At 37.8% G+C, this 20,511-nt stretch overlaps 1 protein-coding gene across 1 annotated transcript in view; it reads left to right on the top strand.

Annotated features, from left to right (window-relative positions):
* The window catches only part of GABBR2 (gamma-aminobutyric acid type B receptor subunit 2), a 484,167-nt gene that overhangs the window by 334,691 nt on the left and 128,965 nt on the right, over positions 1-20,511 (top strand). The window contains exon 13 of the mRNA XM_042798101.1: positions 8,602-8,724. Coding sequence (XP_042654035.1) covers positions 8,602-8,724 — 123 coding nt within the window. The remainder of the gene's footprint in view (positions 1-8,601; positions 8,725-20,511) is intronic.

Raw genomic sequence — 20,511 nt, 5'->3', positions numbered from 1 at the left:
CATATACTTAACGATCCATAAACTGAGGCGCATGAAAGACTGGAAGGGGTAAGAGACCATCCGTGCTCTTTTGGGGGAGCAGGACATGGGGGTTGCTCTGAGCAGCCCCCAGACCTGACCCCTCCAGTCAGGGAGGGCAGCAGCTGGCTGTGCGCTCTCACCCCCCGGTACCAGCTGCAGGGAGCCTGCCAGTATCTGCAATTGCCCAGGGTCCCTGAGGAAAAAAGAAAACACAAAACAACAGAGAGAAGAAAGCAGCTGGAGGCCACACGCTTCCGAGCTTATGTGCTGCTGCCTTCTCCTCACAGCTTGCCTGTTTATTGCTGTCCTTATCCTTCATTCGAAAACCTCTGTGAGAAAGTTTACAGGATGAGTGCAATCTCTAGTTATAAACTTTCCTATAGATTTTTCAAGCCACCTATGGAATTTAGAATTTATTGCAATCTATAATTTTTCTCACAGGAGTCCTAAAGAGGTTTTAAAAAATATATTTATTCTCTTAGTCATTTAAAAATAGACAAAGCAAAGTTTCCTAGATTATCTTGACAGAAGTTTTAGGACAGAAGCTCACAGGCCACATCTTACTTAATCACTTAAATGCCTTTGTAGACATTGTTCTGTATTAGCATAAATGTAGATCGTATTACCTAATCAGTTCTTTCTGTAACTACGGCTATAAAATATTTTTCCAGGTCAGTTTTCAAACTGTAAATATTTATACTTTCCCAGGACATTTTTTTCAATCTAGCTAAAGCTTTTTGTGTTTATAACAAAAAGCTATAAGCTGGGTTTCCCCTAGGATACACATATATTTCACCAAGTATATATGAGAGATCATAAGTCTGAAAATGAGATATGTCAGGATCCAAAAATTTGCTTTGGGTAACCATACCAACAGTACAACAATCTATTAGGGACCATCTGCTGAAAATGAACCAGCATATGGATATCTAAAGAAACATTCAGCGTTATTGTTCAGTCTTTGAAAGTAAGAAAGAAAACAGTGGTTTGAAATTTCCTTATGTTTGGGATTTTTTTGATTTTTTTTTTTAATTTCATTATGAATATTTATCATTGGACCATGTAATCCATAATACTTACCGTGCAGTGTAAATTATTCTGATATAGCTTCATGGGTTATTAATATACAGATATAGTACTTCTTAAAATTATATAAGTGGAAACCAAATTATTTTGTAAGTTTTTTTCCCCAAATAGCTATATCTATAAATTTTAAGTCAAAGCTTTGAAAATAGTCAGTGTAATCCTAGAATCCATATTTAGATATAAAATAAGCATCCTGTTTTTTCATAAGAGCTGATCAGCCAAAATGCCAGCCAGGGAACAATAGGAAATATATTTCCAAAATTTACATTCATATAAATATGGATCGGGGAGCTAAATCTCAAGCTCCTGTCACAGAAAGAAGTTGAGCTAATGAACTGTACATCTAGGAGAAAAATATGCTTTTGAAGTAATTTATGTATGTAAATTTCTGCATGGTACAGTTTGATAAGGCTAAACCTCAGTAGCAACGAAAACAATGAAAAGTCTGTGTGAAATGTAACTGCTCATAAATGGTGCTACAACCATAATTTCTATGTATTATGAGACTAATGGATGACAGAGAAATAAAGACCATGTCGCTATACAGTATGAGGCAATTTATTCCTGAATAGCTTGAAATGGTATTGTAAATGTAATCAAGTGCATTGATGTCCCCAGCTATTTGGTAACGATGTAGTATGCTTTCACACAGAAATGTTCATTAAAGAAAATATTAAAGTCTAGGTATTTTAATGTTATCTCAAACAAAATCAGAACATTTTTTCCAGGCCATTCAAATCCTCTGTGCACTTTTTTCCTGAAGATTGGGATCGCTCTTAGCATTAAAGATGAGAATTCACAGCCCTGGTAGAAATTCCTCCACACTTATGGCCCATGCAATCTTGAGCTCAACAGATGTATTTCTCTCAAAGGTGAATTTGACCTGCTGTATTGATGGGATATGCAGTTCTCTCAAGGAAGCATGTCTTGCTTTACTTATGGTAGTAAGCAGAAGTTAACACCATTTTGAGGTTTGTTTCTAAGGCTGTTCTCCAAAACACTGTACAGCCAGAACCGTTGCTTCTAGTGCTGTCAAGTCAGATTTCTTTAGTGCCATTTTGGTTTTTAAGACTGCAATGTTTTTCATTTTTGTCCTTTCAAGAGAGTTTTGTGAAACTAGCCATGTTATATCACTCTGCATGCTCCTTATGGTTGGATTAGCAATGTTAGTAAAACAGTCATCTCTCCAATTCTCTAATGCATTGTAGCTGTAATTGAGGCTCAGGCTTTCAAAGATGAAGATTTTTATATTTTTTTTAATCTGTCACTGAATCCCTGTCCTTCTCTAACCTCTGTAAAGTTCCTATCTTCTGCTCCCCCTAGAGAACATCCCTCTATGATGTTTCCCCTTTTTTTAATATGAGTTGGAAAAAGGGAATGATGTCTTCTAATTGGATAGCTTCCCCCGACAGCAAGGTGTAGAGTTAACACATCCACATTTGCAATACAGTTTTGAGAGGGTGAGTCTGCCCAGAGATACTCCACAATTATCCTGAGCATGATTCAGCAATTAAGACACGTTCTAGAAATATGTGCTTTAGCAGGCTACTGACTGTAGCTATTTAATTCTCAAAACCAAGCTTTTTCATAGTACCCGATTTTCCATTAGTATCAGTAGTACCACATGCTCCAATATCCTGGAAATCAGTAAAATTCATCAAGTTCCGTGACTGCAGGATTCATGATAGATCCTCACAGAAAACAAATTTACTTTTTAATTTATAAGTAGACATACAGATCTTTCATCAATTTAATCAAAAAACCTGTAAGATAGAAAAATGTCTTAAACTTAGCTTTTTACTACCAGTGGCTTACTAGTCAAAAAAGATTGCTACTACAAAATATGCTTTTTAAAATGTTAGCATTCACTCATTAAATCTAATGTAATTGCAGTGTGAAAAGTGTTCCCAATACTAATCACAGAAACAATTATAGGAAATCCTTGTAATAGCTGTTGAAAAAAACATTGTGGAGTTATTGGGAACAATGCATAATGTGTTTTCAGTAGTCCTTTTTTCTCATTCCATTACACAAAAGAAATTAAGAATGTATTATAGAATATTTCTCTAAAATATTAATGCCTTTAATAACTCAAAAATAGATATCTCCCTCAGCCCATGTATGGCAGAGTTCACATATCTACCACTGACTCTGCATCACCAACCTCATGGCACCATCCCACTTCGCTGACCCACAAAATGTAGGGGAGCAACCCTAAGGTGTCTGTTAATCATACTGGGAGAAATTAAAGTATTGTTTATGCAATGGAGAGACTATCCTGAAGGCAAGGTTAGCAGTAGTTATATGGTCCCTTTTTCCAGCCTTGCAGACTTTATCACTTTTTTACCCAAAACTCTGTTATTTTTACTCTTCCCCCTCCGGTTCAGAGGGAGAACTCTTATCAGCATGATTTCTGTATGTACCAGGAAGAGGAACATTGGATTTCAGATATCTGAGGGCTTCAATAATTGCTGTCAGTGCTATTCATTTAATGGAATAAGGTTTAGGAAGCTTCACAGAGGGATTCTTTAAAGAGGGTTTCTCTCTACAGATTCCGTCCCAGGAGTCTGAGGAAGAGATAACTGAAAAAAAAAAAAAAAAGTTACTGAATAGCATTAAGTGTTTATCCAGCTAATGCCAGATCTGTCAGCTAGACTAGAAAGGGTCTACATAAGAGAAACCAGAATTGTCTTTTTAAGCACAAAAACCTCTGAATTTTCAAGGAAAAAGAAAATATAAATTTATCTCAAAACCTATAAATAGATGCAAGAATATTCCTGGTCTTATGATGCTTCTATGAATTCCATTTAAAAAACAAACAAACAAACAAACAAAAACAACAAAAAAACCCACCCCAGACAAACAAAAACAACCAAAACCCAAACAAGCCACCAAGATTTAGCTAATAGGCCTTCCTCTATATTTAAAGTTATTTTATTCTCACAAAGGGAGGTGAAGTTCATGGTAACAAAGAAACTAACTCTGAAAAATAGATAGGAGGAAATGAACCATTCAATCCATGCTGAAAAGCTATTTGTGTAACTCAGAGAGTGCAAAGATAATGTTGCATCCTGGAGAAGAGGGCAAGTCTTCATATGTAAGACTCTTTGTTCTTGGTTTAGAATGGAGTTCACCTTTAAGGTCCATGTCGTATACATTTGCAGAGTTGGTTTCTAATAAGGTGAGAAAAAACAAAAAGATTTCCTTAGCCTTAACTACAAAAAGCAAGCCTAATGTTTAATTACTGTTGTTTACCAAATTGCCAGGTGATCCCATAAGCTAGTTGAGGATAGGGTCCTGCAGAGCACAATGGATGTGCTTTCAAAAGCAAATGAAAAAAAGCCCCATGAAAGGTGTGTGAGATAATAACCAAATGGATAGTTAAGTTGCTTTGGCAGGGAGTACAGCCTGTGATAGTTCAGAAAATCTCCAAGAGTTCATGAGCAGAAACTTCATCTCAGAGTTTTAGACAGATTTTATATTGCCTGTGATCAGACCGCAAGGTCCATAGAAGACAAGGACTTTGATCTGGAACTTGTCTTTATGGTCACAAGTTTTCAGAAAAATTTGTGTTTCCTCATACAACGATGCTGCTGAGAAGAAAACGACCTACCAGTTTTTGTTCTGAGTGAATTTGTTTTGAGGACAGATAGCTTCACATCCAGATATATAGTCCAGACTGGTAGCAATGGCATTTATAACAGTGGGCAGATCTGCCAGGATGAGACAGATTCACCTATCCAATCACAGATGGTAGAAAATATTACTCACAGATGCTGCTGTATGAGAGCTTGGCTTCAGCAAGGAGTCAGGAGCACTCACAAAAATGGATTTTATTAGCTACTGTGCATTTCTCCCAAGGCTGACTTTCTGTGTGCTAGAAGGAAGATGAAAAGGGAAAAAAATAAGAACCTTCCTCTGAAAGAAGAATGATATATTTGATCATAAGGAACCTCAGTTGCTCGTGACTTTCTTTTGTCAGACAGAGAAATTGTTGGATTCACAAGATCTGAGTCAAGACTCCTTCAGCGCATCTGGTGTTTCCCAAGGAGTGAATGTACTGAACTTAAGGAGTGCTGGTGGGTGGAAGTGATGGCTGGGGAGAGGGAAAGTTGGGCTTCCTGAGGGTGGAGCAGGGAGATCAGCGAGCCTTTTAGAAATGCTGCTAGTGATATATCCACAGCATTTCTCAGAGCAAATTTATGTTAGGACAAACTGGTAATCACTGACAGAAGTGGAAAATACTGAATCTCAACACCTTGTTCTGAAAAGCTAGCACTTTGGTGAAGGGTTGTGCCTCAGAGCTGCATTACTGCAGTGGGTTTTCCAAGGGCAGGGCAGGGTTGCAGCGGGTGCATGAGGCAGCCTCAGGAGCCCTGACTTCAGCCCTCTCGCCCTGCACGCAGCACTGGTAGCACTGTGTTTTACAGAGCTCGTTACAGCAGCACAGATTGCTTCCTCGGGTTATATTCTAGGCTCTCTTTTGCTTGCCTCCCTCCTGGCTGTCTGGCAGAAGTAAGGGATGAATAATACCTGCTGCCAGTGACAGCTGCTGTTATGCACCTCTCCCCTCCCGTCCAGGAAAGGGCCGTTCACAATGTAACACAGGGAAAAAATGCTCCAAGAGGTATCCAAGGAAGAGCTTCACTGTTTTCTGGATTTTTGCTTGTATTCAAATAAAGGTTATGAAACTCCAAACTGACATGTGAACTAAAATATGAGTACTGACCTGCAGTAGTGCAAGGACAGATACAAAAAAAAAAAATGCACAAGAGTGAGGATGGATGGTTAGCAACATGATCCTGAATAAGAAGTGTTAATATGAGATTTCTTTTGACCCTGTCAGTGAGTGGATTATCGGTATTACTGCTTTTAATAGTATGGTTCATTTTCTTGCTTCTGATATTGCTGCACCAGTTTGACAAATATTGCCAGGTGTTGGTAGTCTGCATCTGATGCAACCCTAGTTTCAATATTAATATAGTCTGTATAAATTTGGAAGAGAGTGGGCTAGTTGTCTCATGTTTTACCTATCCTGGGTAAAATGTTCACTATTTTCATTAGAAAGATAAGGCATCATTACTGATGTCTTGGGGTTTTTAACAAGGAATTTCTGTGGTTCAGCAGAGCAGAGGGAAACATTTCTGGCAGATTCTTTTCACATACCTTTATGTTTCTCACGTGCTTATTTTTAGCTGAAGTTAATTGTCTTTACACCCTCATGGAGGTGGGAGGAAGGGAAGGACACATCTCAGAACACTGACTTCTCTGTTCCTAAACTGTGCCCAAGACCGGTGGGATGAATTGCCTTTGGAAGGTTTCTAGCTCTGCCCACTGACTACTGAGAGAGACTACACACATAATGGTTTAACAGACAACCTCTGTAAAATAAACCGCATCAGTTAAAAAGAAAGATCAGCTAAAACATGCCAATAAAATAAATTACCTAGTCATTTAGAAGGGAAAAATATAAATTTGGGTTGAAGTGTCTACATTTCATCTAAATCCAAATTCCCTTTGGACTTGACTCCCCATGTTTTTTTCTCCTATGTCTTCACTAATACTGGGAGCAGCACTAGGTATGCTTTGCCCAAGTCCTGTTCAGGGACATTAGAAAAGAGAGAAAAAATACATGGGCTTTTTCTACAGAGGGTAACCTCAGTGATTAACAGCCCCTTTTCAGCTTTGATTGCAACTTGGTAAATGACTAAAAGGCATAGTTAAATTTTCCCAAAGAAGACGAGGGACCAAGCTGTGTTTGAGAATCTTTGCTTAATATCTGCCTTCCTTTTAATTTAATGAGGAAACACATTTCAACAGCCTTCCTTTCCCTGCACCTCCCACCAAGACACCTTTTCCTTGCAAAGTTCTTCTTGCCAAACCACCAAGCAGTGAGACACACCACCATGAAAGCTGCACCTTTCCCTTTCACCCATGCTCTCCAGGCACGCCGGTGCTCTCTGATGAGATGGGCGTACTGCTTTATTACTGCTGCAAGCATGTGGAAAGCATCGTCTTCTGGTCCTTTATGATGATGATAGCTAGATGGGTTTAAATAACTGGTCTCAGGAAATGAAAGTAATGCATCAAGTCCTTTAAGTCGTTCTGATTGCTAGTCTTTGTTTTACACTTAGTTTACTCCAAATGACTTATAAAATAAACTAACAGATTAACAAAGAGTGGTGCACAATATTGCAGAAACATCCTTCAAATTAAAGAATGTATATCACTAAATAATATGAAAAACAAACTTTATAAAGTTCCTCTTACATTATTTCAAATTGTATTCATTTTATAATTTCCTTAAGTTTGATAGGAATTCAATACAAACACAGTTTATTCCAGGCAGGACTACCAGACTTGCCTGGATTGAGATTAGCTGACATTTCTGGTTTTGTGATGCATTTTCAAAATCCTAACAAGTTTATCAAATTGAACTGAAATAAACACAATTTTATTAAGCTGCTCAGGATTAATATTTTTGAATATTTCATTTGGATTAAACCAACTGCTTCTGAGAACCAAAGCTAGGGAAAAATATGTGGTTTTGTTCATGTTACAACAATTTGGCAACATATTTTGAATATTGGATGAGTATTCATTAGTAATAGAAGTACATATTAATTTAAAAAACATGAACATAGACACAGGAGGACCGAGATAAAGTTAAATTAAGCCTGATATTTGAACATGCTTACAACTTTGCAACTGAAATAATGTACTTGCAGCCTATTTTTTCTATGTTGCTGTGTATAACGGGAGAAATAATATAGTGATTGCATGCATCTATATCAGATTAACATACATGGTTTGGTTTGTTATTTTTATTAGCAACTCTTGTTTTCTTTTTTGAACACCAAATCCATGCAAAATTAAAAACATGTTTTAAGTTGCATGTGCATAAAAGCTTCTAACCTTTGTAATATAGAAAAAATACATCATCCCTTTCTGCTCCCTAGGTAACAGAGGCAAATGTTAAACACACAAAACTTCAAAAATGAACTTATCTTTTAATACCTTGTAAGTGTGTTTTTCACATCTGAGAAGGTTATGAAGAAGTGAACACTGTAAATCTTAATGAAAACTATCTCCCCTCCTGCTATGCTGAGAGATGTAATGAACACTTTTCAACATTTGCATGCATAAACACAATAGTGGCTTTCTAGAATATATTATTTCTTTTTAATTTTCCAGGAGTTAATATTAAAACTGGACTTCAATATTAATATTTAAGAATCCTCCCAATTTCTTTTTAGAAATGAGAATGAGCTTTAGATACTTCTAATAACCATGAAACGAACGAAAATAATTTGTTTCTTCTTACTTTCATATTTTGATATTTCTGAAACTTTTCTTGGTTTATTGTTTAAAACCCTTTCTATTAGCAACATGTGTTTTTCTCCTTATATAGGAATAAATCTGTACAGGGATCTGTCTATGGCTCATGGGAATCTCCCCGCCTTTTTTTTTTCTTTTTTTTTTTTGTCTCTCCAGATCATTAAAGACCAGAAGCTACTGGTGATAGTTGGAGGGATGCTACTGATTGATCTTTGCATCCTGATTTGCTGGCAGGTTGTGGATCCTTTGAGAAGGACAGTGGAAAAGTATAACATGGAGGTATGTCCTCAAGCCCAAGTAATACTTACGGTTCCATATCAGTATCTACAGCTTTCTATAAGACCAAGTTAAAGATGCACTAGGTTATATGAAAGCAGGTCAAGCTTCGTATTTGCTGGGGGGGAGGGGGTGGCGGCGAAGGGTCTTGTTTTTTAAAAGCAAATAAAAATGAAATAACTGCAACCAAAAAAATTGTATCTGTAGTTGAAGGTGCCACATTTCTGTCACTTGTGAGAGATTTTAGATGAAAGCATTGTAAACACAGGAGAGTCCTCTGCTAAGACTATCTATTAGAGTCTGTTGTAATAAATAATAGATTATCAGAACCCATTAGCAGATTTCAGTAAAAGCTCATTCAAGAGAAGCGCAGGAGAGGTCACTGCTTAGACTGCATTCTTTGTGGAGCTGTTCAGGAATTATGTTACCTACTGCTATATTTATTTTCAGTAATGGTGTATGCATACATACATACTGATTGTTCCTATTTTAATGTTCTTCCCAGAAAGGACATGCTAGGGGTCTTGATAGGGAGAAGGTAATAGCTTAATGCCACCTGTACAGATTTTCCAGAATTCTGGTAGGTTTCTAGAAGAAGAGCTTGCTGGACAAGCTGACAGCAAGAAACATGGCAGCAACAATGCAGAACTAGGAAGAAAAATTCTATTTGTATGCAGACTAACAGTGTTTGAGAATTTATTACCTCCAGCATGGAAACCGGTGATACCTGAAAACTAGATTACATGAGGACAATCTAGAAGTGTTATTCTATTTTCCAATACTTGGCAATAAGTAAAAGAAGAATGATAGTTTTCTTTTCTGCTGCTAAAGTTTGCAAGAAAATATATGATATTTTATTAATTGTTTTTACTTTGTTCTTACTTTTCAGTGTAGCTCTGATATTTTATTAGGAGATTTTACTTTTTATTTGAATATCATTTGTAGAAGGTATTTTAGAATGATGCCTCCTACATGGCAAGCGATGCCTTTCAAGAAATGATTTTAGAGTCTGAAAAGATACCTCTCAGTCATTCCTCAGAGTTTGAACTTTTTTTTAAGACACTCCCCAGTTATTATGGTTGTCAAAAAAAATGGAAAATGTAACTGAAATTTGTCTTTTGGAGATACTTCTGCTCTAGAGCTTGAAACAACAGCAGCTTGTCAATAGCCTTGTTTACTTCATTTCATTCCAAGTGCATTGCAACTGATATTACAATTGTCAGTGTTGTTAACAGTTTCACTGCTCATATAAAACCAAACGTCTTATGATGAGTAGTCACAAAATCCAGTTGAGATAATGCTTATTTCAGTGCTGTGGGTGAATGAGTTAGAAGGACTTTTACTTTTTTCCCTGATCAGAGGGAAGCCATAACTAAAGATCCTGATATCTGGTGTTATCAGAATCACTTGAGTGAAACCTCTGTAGAGAGCAGCAGCGACGGTGACGCTATCAAACCACAAATACCATTTGTTTGAAAAATAATGTTTAATGCATTTTTAAATTACTATAATTTTCATCTGAACTTATCAGTGTATATTCTATGGTCATGTAATGTATACTACTAAAAACTTCCATGTTTGGTGCTATCTGGACCACAGGGGTGCACGTCAGTTGCCTGAACTTTGTGTCAGAACTGAAATTCTCTGGGAACTGTGTAAACCCATGCAAACTCACATTCACCGAATGCACACACGAGAATGTCTAATATTTTGAACACGTAGCATAAATTGGCTTAAACTTACTGTTAGAGCTCATAGCTATTACTATGAATTGTGCAGAATGTTTTTTTAAGCTACTAGATTTGGGAGGGAAGGAAATAAAAGTATTATGTAAGCAAATTTGGTCATTAAAATACTATACATATGTTTTTATCTTACATAAGCAGTGAGGTGAACTGCATTTGCTTTCCTGAAACACACATCTCAGGTCTCAGAAACTTCTTATTAAAAGCAAATTATAATTGTATTTGCTTATTATTATTATTATTTATATTTATATCATAATAATTTTATTTATGTAATAATAATGATACTTTCACTTGCTTTTTTAAATTTTAGTGGGTTTTAAGTACATTCTGCAATGGTGAATTCTTTAGTTGAGTTTGCCTGAGCAGGTATTATCTTTTGTGTGTTTGAAAAATATTGACCACATAGTAAACACTACTGGAGGCAAGTTTCTGTTTTATTTCAGGAATACTGTGTCACGTATATTCCTTGTCCCACTTGCTTCTATGATATAATTTTAAAGGGATATATGCTCTCAGTTAAAGTTTATCCAAATGGTAGAAACTAAACTAAATGTAGTCTCCAAAGTTATGAATGAAATCAGTCATTCTTGCTAATGAACAATCTGAGTGCTGTTTTAACTACGAATACTCATTGGCTTCCTATGTGAAAGTTCTACATTTGGCTACTATCGGGTGGTCCTCTGTTAACTGTGTCTTCATAAACATGTCAGTCAACATAACCAAGACTAGAAGACTAAAAACTCACAGTGTCCTTTGCTCTTTGTCATTGTTCACAAAATAGTTCATTTGAATACAGCAGTTGCATTTGAACACCAGCAAATTATCAAGCAGCTTTTGAAAATCCAGACTCCTTTTTCGGAATTGTTTGTAGTCAAGCTCTCCATGCCTTAAAAGCTGAGGATGGGCAGTCTATAGCTAAAAATACAAAGGGAAGTCAATGCGCTTGTGGTGACTCTCTGCCCCTGAGATAAATCAGATGGGATGTTGGGTCTGTCCATTTTCTGACTGGTTTCTTGCATCCTGACCCTAGACGTCAGGTATACTTATGAAAAGCACATACATGGCTGCCATAAGAGACTGTGTTAAAAGTTTTAATGACTGAGTCATAAAGCATACAGATCCTCCAACCATCAGTAGGGCAGTTATTTGGTATATGCTATCTAGACAATAAAACTGTTGGATAAAAGCAAACAGGTTAGAGATAAAGGCAGGGACCGCTTAAAAATTTCTGTAGCTGTATGCTGATCTCCTGCAGAAAAACTGTAAGGTTCCCCTGACATACACTTCATATAGAGTACTGTAGGCTTGATTCTCACATAACGCAAAATCATTTTCTGACACAAAATCCTTCTCAGCTTCAAGCAGCAGTGTAAAAATTAGGAATTAATTCATAACATTATACATCTGTTTTGCTTGTTGCACTGGCTGTAACAATTTCTCCTTTTGCTAATATCAGACCAGGGAAGAGACCGATCCTTTTTTTTCTCACTAGCCTCTTCCTACGCTGGAATTTGCTTTTTCATTCTAAATTCACCTTTTTTGTCATAACCAAAATGCTCTGCGGGTGTTATCACAGCTTTACTAGGTTCCTGCCAGACTAAGTTTCTCCCGGTCCTGTGAATTGGAGTGCATCCTCCCTCGCTGCCCCTCCAGACGGCTTCTTGGGCTTGACAGGCCATGAGGAATTACGGTGCTTCTGTGTTCGCGGCTGTGGAAGAGCTTTGCCCTGGTGGCAAGGCTTTACCACTTCTTTCCAACCATCTGGACTTTTTCCTGGTTTCTTAAGAAGGCAGTGTTCATGTGCAAGGGTGCTCTGTGTGGTTTTTCCTACTGCTTAACAAACTTTGTTTGTTGGTTTCAGTCAAACGTGACAGAGCAGGTCTAGCTCTTAAGGACATAGCACTGCCACAGATTTGATGGAAACAGCCAGCTGTGTGGAGGAGAGGTTCTGTAGTGTGTCCTCTAAAAGGAGGGTCACGGAGTGAGTTTATACCTCTGTCTAAAGATAAACATTATAAATGACCTGCTATAGGGGAGCTTCACACTTAATTAGACACAGAGAATCCAGCCAGAAGACAAAAAATACATAGGAAACCAGCTTGCTCTAATTTCAGTTGCTTACTGATACACCTGCGTTGGAATGAAACTACAGTCTGAAATAGCAAAATCCTATACAAAGTGGAATCTGTTCTCCCTGTGTGATAGCCATATCATAATGAAATTAAGTACTTACTATAGTTCGGTAAATCTGTGTGTAGACATACAGTCGCACTCACCTCCCGCTCGTATACAATGGTATAATAATTCTTTCACTCTAGAGTTTAGCTTAAAAGCATCTGACTGGGTTGTCTTCTCTCAGCACAAACATCTGTGACACAGATTGAATCACTGTGGTCTTGAAATGCAACCAATGGTAATGTTTAATAAATAACTTGTATACTAGGGAAGATGGACTACATTTTATAATTCCCAAGGTAAGAAGATCTTGCTTTAGTGTTAGACTCAATAAAAGTAATACTTTGCGTACTGGATGCCAAAATTTCTTGTAGAATTTTAAAGCCTGTTTATCCAGGGCAGCAACCTTTCCATTTCTTGATGTCTTAGTACCAGTTATATAGTTAACTCTGCAATGCTTACACTTATGCAACCTTGTGATAGCATTATCAATATTTAAAAATAAACTTCATTCTTGCATCTGGAATACCAGTATTTAAAGTTTTACACTGAATTGTCCTGGGATGGTAATAAACATAAAATGGATAAGAAGACAGAACAAAGTGCCATTTTAGAAGATACAGAAGGGGAAAACAGACCAATGAGACACATTCTATTCGAGCTTCTAGCATTGATATAGAAATAAAATGTGGAAACTAAGAATGCCCAACTTTATATATGGACATTACTATAACAAAAATATCAATATGCAGAAAAGATTGAGTAGGCCATGCCAGTGGCAGAGCAGGGCAGTCTGTTAAAGAACACTCAGAGTCAATTCAGATTAGCAAATTAATCATTTCAGTGAGTGAGGCGGAGTTCCTATGCATTCCATGTATATAACTGTGCTGTTGGACACTTATTACTAACCAACAAGCCAGAAGGTCAGCTTTGACTGATGCATTGAGGGAGTCAGAAACATTGCAAAAGCAAAAACCGGCTATCTATACTGTACAAATGTGCTGCTCAGACTAACTCATTTAGGAGCAGTGACTGCTTTGTAATTCGACAGAATAGGAAACCCACAGAGAGAGAATTAACCCTTGATTTCATTTCAAATAGATACAGAATCTGTTCCAGAGTGTTGATATCTGAATGACTTTTCTGTAGCTGCAAATACATCATTCTTAGTTTTGATCGCTTTGAAGAAGCAACAACCAGATCAGTAGAGCGGTACTCATCTTCAGAAAGGGGAACAACATAAAATTGAGGAAGCCTCTTAAAGAGATGCTTAAGAGGACACTGTAGAGAGTTAAATCTTTGCAGGTGGCCTATAGAGTATTAAGAATATCATATTGGAGACACAGAATAAATGCATGACGCACATCAAGTAAGACATGAAAATGAAGAGACTCAGCATGACAAAACAGCAGGAGGACATCCTTAAAAAAACCAAAGTTGTATCCAAATGGGGAAGATAGAAAGGATCATAAAGTTTGGTAAGTTAAATGTAGAACACAATAAAGCAGTCTAAAAAAATCTTGCTAAAGGCAAAAAAAATGAATACTAAATTATTCTCTAAATATTGGTAACAGAAAGTTTGCTGGGGAAACTTTGAGGACAATATTTGATCAGAATATAAGAGCATTACTTGCAGAAAACAAGGTTATGTGGAATGATTAAGTGATTGCTTTGCTGCTTTGTTCAGCAGAATTCTTTGTGGAAGAGCTTATGGAGATTGCTATGCTAGAACCCTTCTGATGAACTCACTGAGGAGTGACTGAAGTTGCTGGTAGGAATAGAGAAATAGATCAGAAATAAATCTCTGGAAACAGATTATATTCTCCCAGGCTTTCTAAAGAAGTTCAAAGGAGTAATAGTCAAACTACTAACAGCAGTATGTAATCATTAGCTCGGAACTGCTTTGATATCTGAGCGGAAAGTTGCAAATGTCTTGCCATGTTTTCAAGACAGAGTGGAAACCTCAAACATGTAAGTTAATGTCTGTAGCAGGCCAACTTACTAAAATTATAATCAGGAGTGGAATTAGAAATAAATATGCTATGTTGAGGAAGAGTTGACGTGGCACTTGTGAAGGAACAAATCATTCAAAAACTCAGTGAAGTCCTTTGAAGAAGCCAGCAGGCATGTGAACAGAAGCTGATACAGCCTGCTAGGTCTCCAAAAAGAACTCAGCAATTCCTTTCATCAAAGGCTTTCATGGAAATTAAATAGCCACCAAAAAAGAGAGAAGCCCTCAAATGGATTTAAAATTATTTAGAACAAGGAAACAAAATTAAGGAATAAATAAAAGTTCATTTTCCAGGAAGGAGGGATGTAGCCTATAGATTCCTTCAGGAAAAGTCCCAGTGTCTGCGCTAGGACTTGTGTTGTTCAGTGGAAGAGGAAGTGAGTGATGAGATGACAAAATTTTAGTAGTTACAGTAAGTTATTCCAAAACATAAAAAATGAGGGTTGATTGTGAAGAATTCTGGAGGGACATTGCAAAGCTCAACATAAAGTGAAATGGTCTTTCCTGATTGCAGCTGCAGCAGCAAACCTAAAGATTATTATCTTGTTTGATATGCAAAGTCATACTGACATAGAGGAAGATGAGATTTTAGATTTTGATTTTAAGTTCAGCTGGAGGAGACCCATAAATCGACCAGGTAAATTCAATACATCTTACATCCCTTTGAATAAGACAGAATAAGCTTGACTTAAGACAATTACAACTCCCTAAGTTTTTAATTCAAATAACTAACACAGAACAAAATCACAATGTTAGCTGACTTGACACAACTCTGTGAGCACCCAGAGATGTTAAGAATATTCTCAATAGATGGATGCAAGTACAACAAGACTGGAGGACTGGATGCTGTTTCTGGGTATCATTGTCTTTTCTGTAAGACCGCTTCTGGTGTAGCACCTGAAAAAAAAATAGTATTCCAGAGATATTATTTGAACTGTATGTGAATTCAACTAAATATATGATTCTTGAAGTTACTTACAGTAGTTACTCACTGATAAGTGGGAGTTGTGTGAACATAACTGAGATGTGATGTAAAGAAAACTCAGGAAGGAGTTCATATATTAGATGTGAAAGAGAAGGAAGGGTAAAAGCACATCCAAGGTGAGCATGGTGCTGTACCCTAATAGTTAGACTAGTTAACTAAGAGCAGAGGCCACCAAATGTAAAACTTTTCTTTGGGACAGCCTTTTCTCTTATGAAATTGATTTGCCTCTATGTTTTTAACATAAAGATACATGAAAATTGGGATTCAACTGCACAGATGTAGATTGAGTATCATTTTCATAGACAATTTTACTTAAGTCATAGATTAGTTTCCTGCACGCTTTTCTAGGGTTCTTTCATATTCTCTAATATTCTTTTAAAATATTTATTTTTGCATTTTTTATTAGTTTTTTCTTTAATATTCATCTTCAGTCATGACACTGCTGCTATAAGAACTGGAAAATACTCTGGCTCAAAATTATATACAGAAGAGGGGGGGGGTGTGCTTGTATACACGTGATAAAAATGTGGGAGTAGCATAGGTCTGGAATTGATAAAGATGTCTGGTTCAAATTCACATGCTCACTTAGATTTATGCATATTCTTCATCATTTCAAAACAATCAGATCATGTTCTTTTCTCTTTCTGCATATGTATATATGCATAAACAGATGTGTTTAGAGGTGTTGTTTACATTGTGCTGTTGGGCTATTCAGTCAGCTAACAGCTGGATTATCGAGAACTTTGTCAAACATACATTATGAAATGAAGAATATAATTGGCTGAAGTAGTTTCTGGGGGTGTTCAGCCTAATGCAGGTCAGAGCTTGTTAGTCAATTTATTCTCTAAATATCATTATGCCCATCTGTTTCCCCTACTATTTTTTAAATAAATTTAATTTCTTTCCTTCCAATTTGAAATACTACAGACTGTGGAAGCCAAATGTCTCCTGAAATCTGTAGTCTGCTTTCAAACCCTGCCGCTGTAGCTCACAGCAGGCAGCCCGCCAGCAATAGCTGAAACTGAGAACTCTTACTTGCATCTGCTGGGGCCCACCGGTGGCTGGCAGCCGTTCCAGAGAGGAGGCAAATGAATGGCCATTAGAGTCAGCTGTAAACCTTCCGCCAGCCCAAAGGATCTAGAGCAGGTCCAAAGAAAGAGTAAATATTAAAGAGGAAAAGCTGGTTTACCTCTCTTTCTCATTTGACATCAGTTTCCAAGGAAACGGAACAAAACGTGAGAACTGGGAGCCAGCAACTGAGATTGACTCAGCTGGTGGCTAGTCCTGCTTCTGTTCCCATGGAAACACACATCAAATCGGCAAAAATAAAGAAATAGGGCAGGGTCAGTTCCAAAATGGCAGGATGAATGGCTGCTGCCTCAGCTACTTAATAAGATGAGGCTTGCTGATATTTATTCCTCTTCAGTAAGCAATTCCAATTTTAGTTCTGGCTCCATTATTCACTTCCCAATAAACGTTACTTCCCAACCTCAGGAACGTAGGAACCACTGTTGTCGACAAGACTTGTGATTCGTCTTGTTCATCAGCTTGTTTGCAACAATGACTGGCACAAATACTTTCAGAGGTGGATGCTAGAAATCTGTAGTGCACATCTGAGAGTTCATCTGTCATACTTAAATTTTCAGCCGTCATTCATAATGAGTAGTGACTTCAAATGTACAGTTGCGTGTATCTCATAACTGTTATATACGCTCACTATTTGAATGCTTTTGTTATTCCCATAAATGTCAGTTGGTTTTGACTCTTGATAACTTGTCATAGTTCGGTATAGTTTCTAATTAGGCACTATGTAAAGAACTTCCTTTTTCAGTTTTGGAAGTGTTGATATTCAGTCCCATTGAACATATGTTATTTTTCTTTTAGGGAAGAAAAGAACTGAATCTTTCACATCTACTTTTGCAGTATCATTCATTACTATACATATGTGTATTTACTATACAACCTTATTTTCCTCTTCTCTCTTTGGTAGACAGTCCCAATCTTAAGCTCTTTTTCCTATGACATAGAAACTCTAAAGCATCCTTTTTAGCTAGGATGACTAATATTGCATATTTTAGAAGATCTGTGTAATGGCTTTATCTGTTATTCATCCTGTTCCTTATATTTAGTGTATTCTTTTTCACTGTTGTACACTACTAAACAAAATTTTGGACTTTACTGTCAAAGTGATTCCCAGATCAGTTCCATGCACTAATTAAGACCCTGAGAAAGTGTATAAGTAGTTCCACTGGTTTTAGGTAAAAATGGATTTACGGTTACTGAAGTCAAATTCCATTTTGTCATCATATGGTCCACTCAGTTACTTGACTCATAAATCTTTAGACCTCAGCATTTTTGTCTGCATATTTTCCTGATTGTGCTGTTGGGCAACACTGATTTTAATATGGAATTATGGTTCTTAGAGTTGAAATATTACTCTGGAATGTGGAAGCATGATGCTGGGGAGCTTTTTAATGTATTATTTTAATTATTATTTTAATTATTGTTACCTGTGCTGCTGTTATATAGTCACACTTCTGGCTTGTTGCTGCTGCTTTGCGAAGACTTTTCTATAGCTCCTCCAGTTCTGAGGACTCAAATCCCAGAGATGCCCAACAGGACCCATCCTTTCCACTGCCTTTGGCAATCCAGACTATTGTTCTCCCTTTGGGATTTCAAGGTATAATCCCCAGTCCTAAGAGAAATAGACTATTGGAGAAAAGGAAGTCAGATGGCAGATAACTAACACCAGTAAAGTCATTACATACGTGGGGATTAAAAGCAGCCACTTACCACTTTTGGTAACACTACTGAGATTGCTGTGTATAGTGCAAGACTGATGTGCAAAACGACTCACAACCTAATCGCCATTAGAAGTAATAGAGTTATCATCTATCAGTGATCCCTGACTGGTTCACACAAAAGGCACTGCGACAGTTCTGTTCATTCATTGAGGAGGCTTAGTATATAACTTAGATAGACCCAGTGGCACTTCTCCACTTTAAACTTCAGATACATAGGACACATACATTCGAATTTACTCCTCTGAAGGCTGAAGCCAGAGCCAAAGTTAATATTGATTTTATGCTCACTTAAAAGGCTGCAAACAGCTACAGTGTTGGTATAGGACAACAATGATTTTTTCTGGCAGTCAGGTAATGACTACCAAGTTACAATATACCTGGCTTCAGGATATTTCAGCATTCGTTCAGCAGTGCCACACTTGCAAGGGCTTAGAAGCTCATATCCTGACATGCTTTCCTTGTTCTTTCAGAGATAACTCTCTCAGGGATCTCTGGACACATTTTTACTTGAACTGCATATTAAGTGTCAAGATTTAGGGGCATTATAATCCAGACAAGAACATTTTTCACCCTCTGTCAGTGATTTGAGTTTTTCTTAATAGCAGAAGCAAGAAAGACAAAAGAATTCTCCCTCCATCAAACACCAAAGCCTGATTAAGAAAAACTTCCAGAAAACAGACTCCAGGAATTTACTAATCTTCCTCTTTGCATGCTATCCTGGGCATTCAAAGTTCATCCCCTTCTAGCCCTGTAACATCTCCCTGTTGTTTTCTGGAAGCAAACACCACTGCATAGAGAATGACAGACTTTAATGCTTATGTCAGGAAACAGATGCTGATGCAGATGAAATGAAGCATAATGAATTACTTGAAGAATATGCTGAGGCTGCAATAGGGACCAATAAAATCCTTCTACCAGACTTCTTTGAAGATAGTGATTTCTGTGTTAAAATAGCTATTTGGGATAACAAAATGCCTAATATAATTAATGCTTCTTTGGGGGAAGAATATTCCCTTGTTCCTTCAGATGTTTAATAGGCCGATACTGAAAAGACACACTCTGGCTGTACTGGTACTCCTTTAAAACCATACCTTTAGTCATGAGCAATCTTATGGAGAAAGCAAGCTTCAGCTTATATTATAAGCAATTTTAGTCAGTATCATTCACCTGGAATGATCTGATTTCTGGCCAAGACATTGTACTGAAATGCATTAAAGGCAGTGGTGGATTAACCTTGCTGTCAGTAGGGAGAAGCAAACCAGCTAGTCACCTGCCACAAGATCTTTATGCAGTGCTTGACCATGAAGTAATGCTCTCTCATCTAAAAGGTGCACCTTGGCTTTGCACTAAAACCACTTCAGTGCTGTTCAAACTTAATAGGTACTGGTGTACTTTTACTTAGAGATGAAGTGTCATGTGGAGCACTTCTGTTTCTAGCATTTACCGGGAGACACTCAGTGAACTGATGTCGTGGTTTAACCCCAGCTGGCCACTAAGACCCTACAGCCATTCACTCACTCCACACCCAGTGGGATGGGGGAGAGAATCGGAAGAGTAAAAGTGGGAAAAGTCATGAGTTGAGATAAAGACAGTTTCATAGGGAAAGCAAAAGTCATGCACACAAGCAAAACAAAACAAGGAATTCACTCACCACTCCCCATGGGCAGGCAGGGGCTCAGCCCTCCCCAGGCCAGCCGGGCTCCATCATGTGCAACGGTGACTTGGGAAGACAAACACCATCACTCCAAACATCCCCCCTTCCTTCTTCTTCCCCCAGCTGTATGTGCTGAGCATGACGGTGTGGGATATCCCCTTGGTCAGTTGGGGTCAGCTGTCCCGGCCGTGCCCCCTCCCAACTCCTTGTGCCCCCCCAGCCCGCTCGCTGATGGGGTGGGGTGAGGAGCAGAAAAGGCCTCGGCGCTGGGTGAGCGCTGCTCGGCAGGAACTAAAACACCCTTGTATTATCAACACTGTTTCCAGCACATATCCAAAGCACAGCCCCATACCAGCTACTCTGAAGAAAATGAACTCTGTCCCAGCCCAAACCAGCACAACTATCTAGACAGC

Source organism: Tyto alba, unplaced genomic scaffold (genome assembly GCF_018691265.1).
Source record: "Tyto alba isolate M040663 unplaced genomic scaffold, T.alba_DEE_v4.0 Super-Scaffold_27, whole genome shotgun sequence".
NCBI lineage: Eukaryota > Metazoa > Chordata > Aves > Strigiformes > Tytonidae > Tyto > Tyto alba.
Note: the sequence above shows the minus strand (reverse complement) of the source record. Positions and strands in the feature narration are given on the sequence as shown.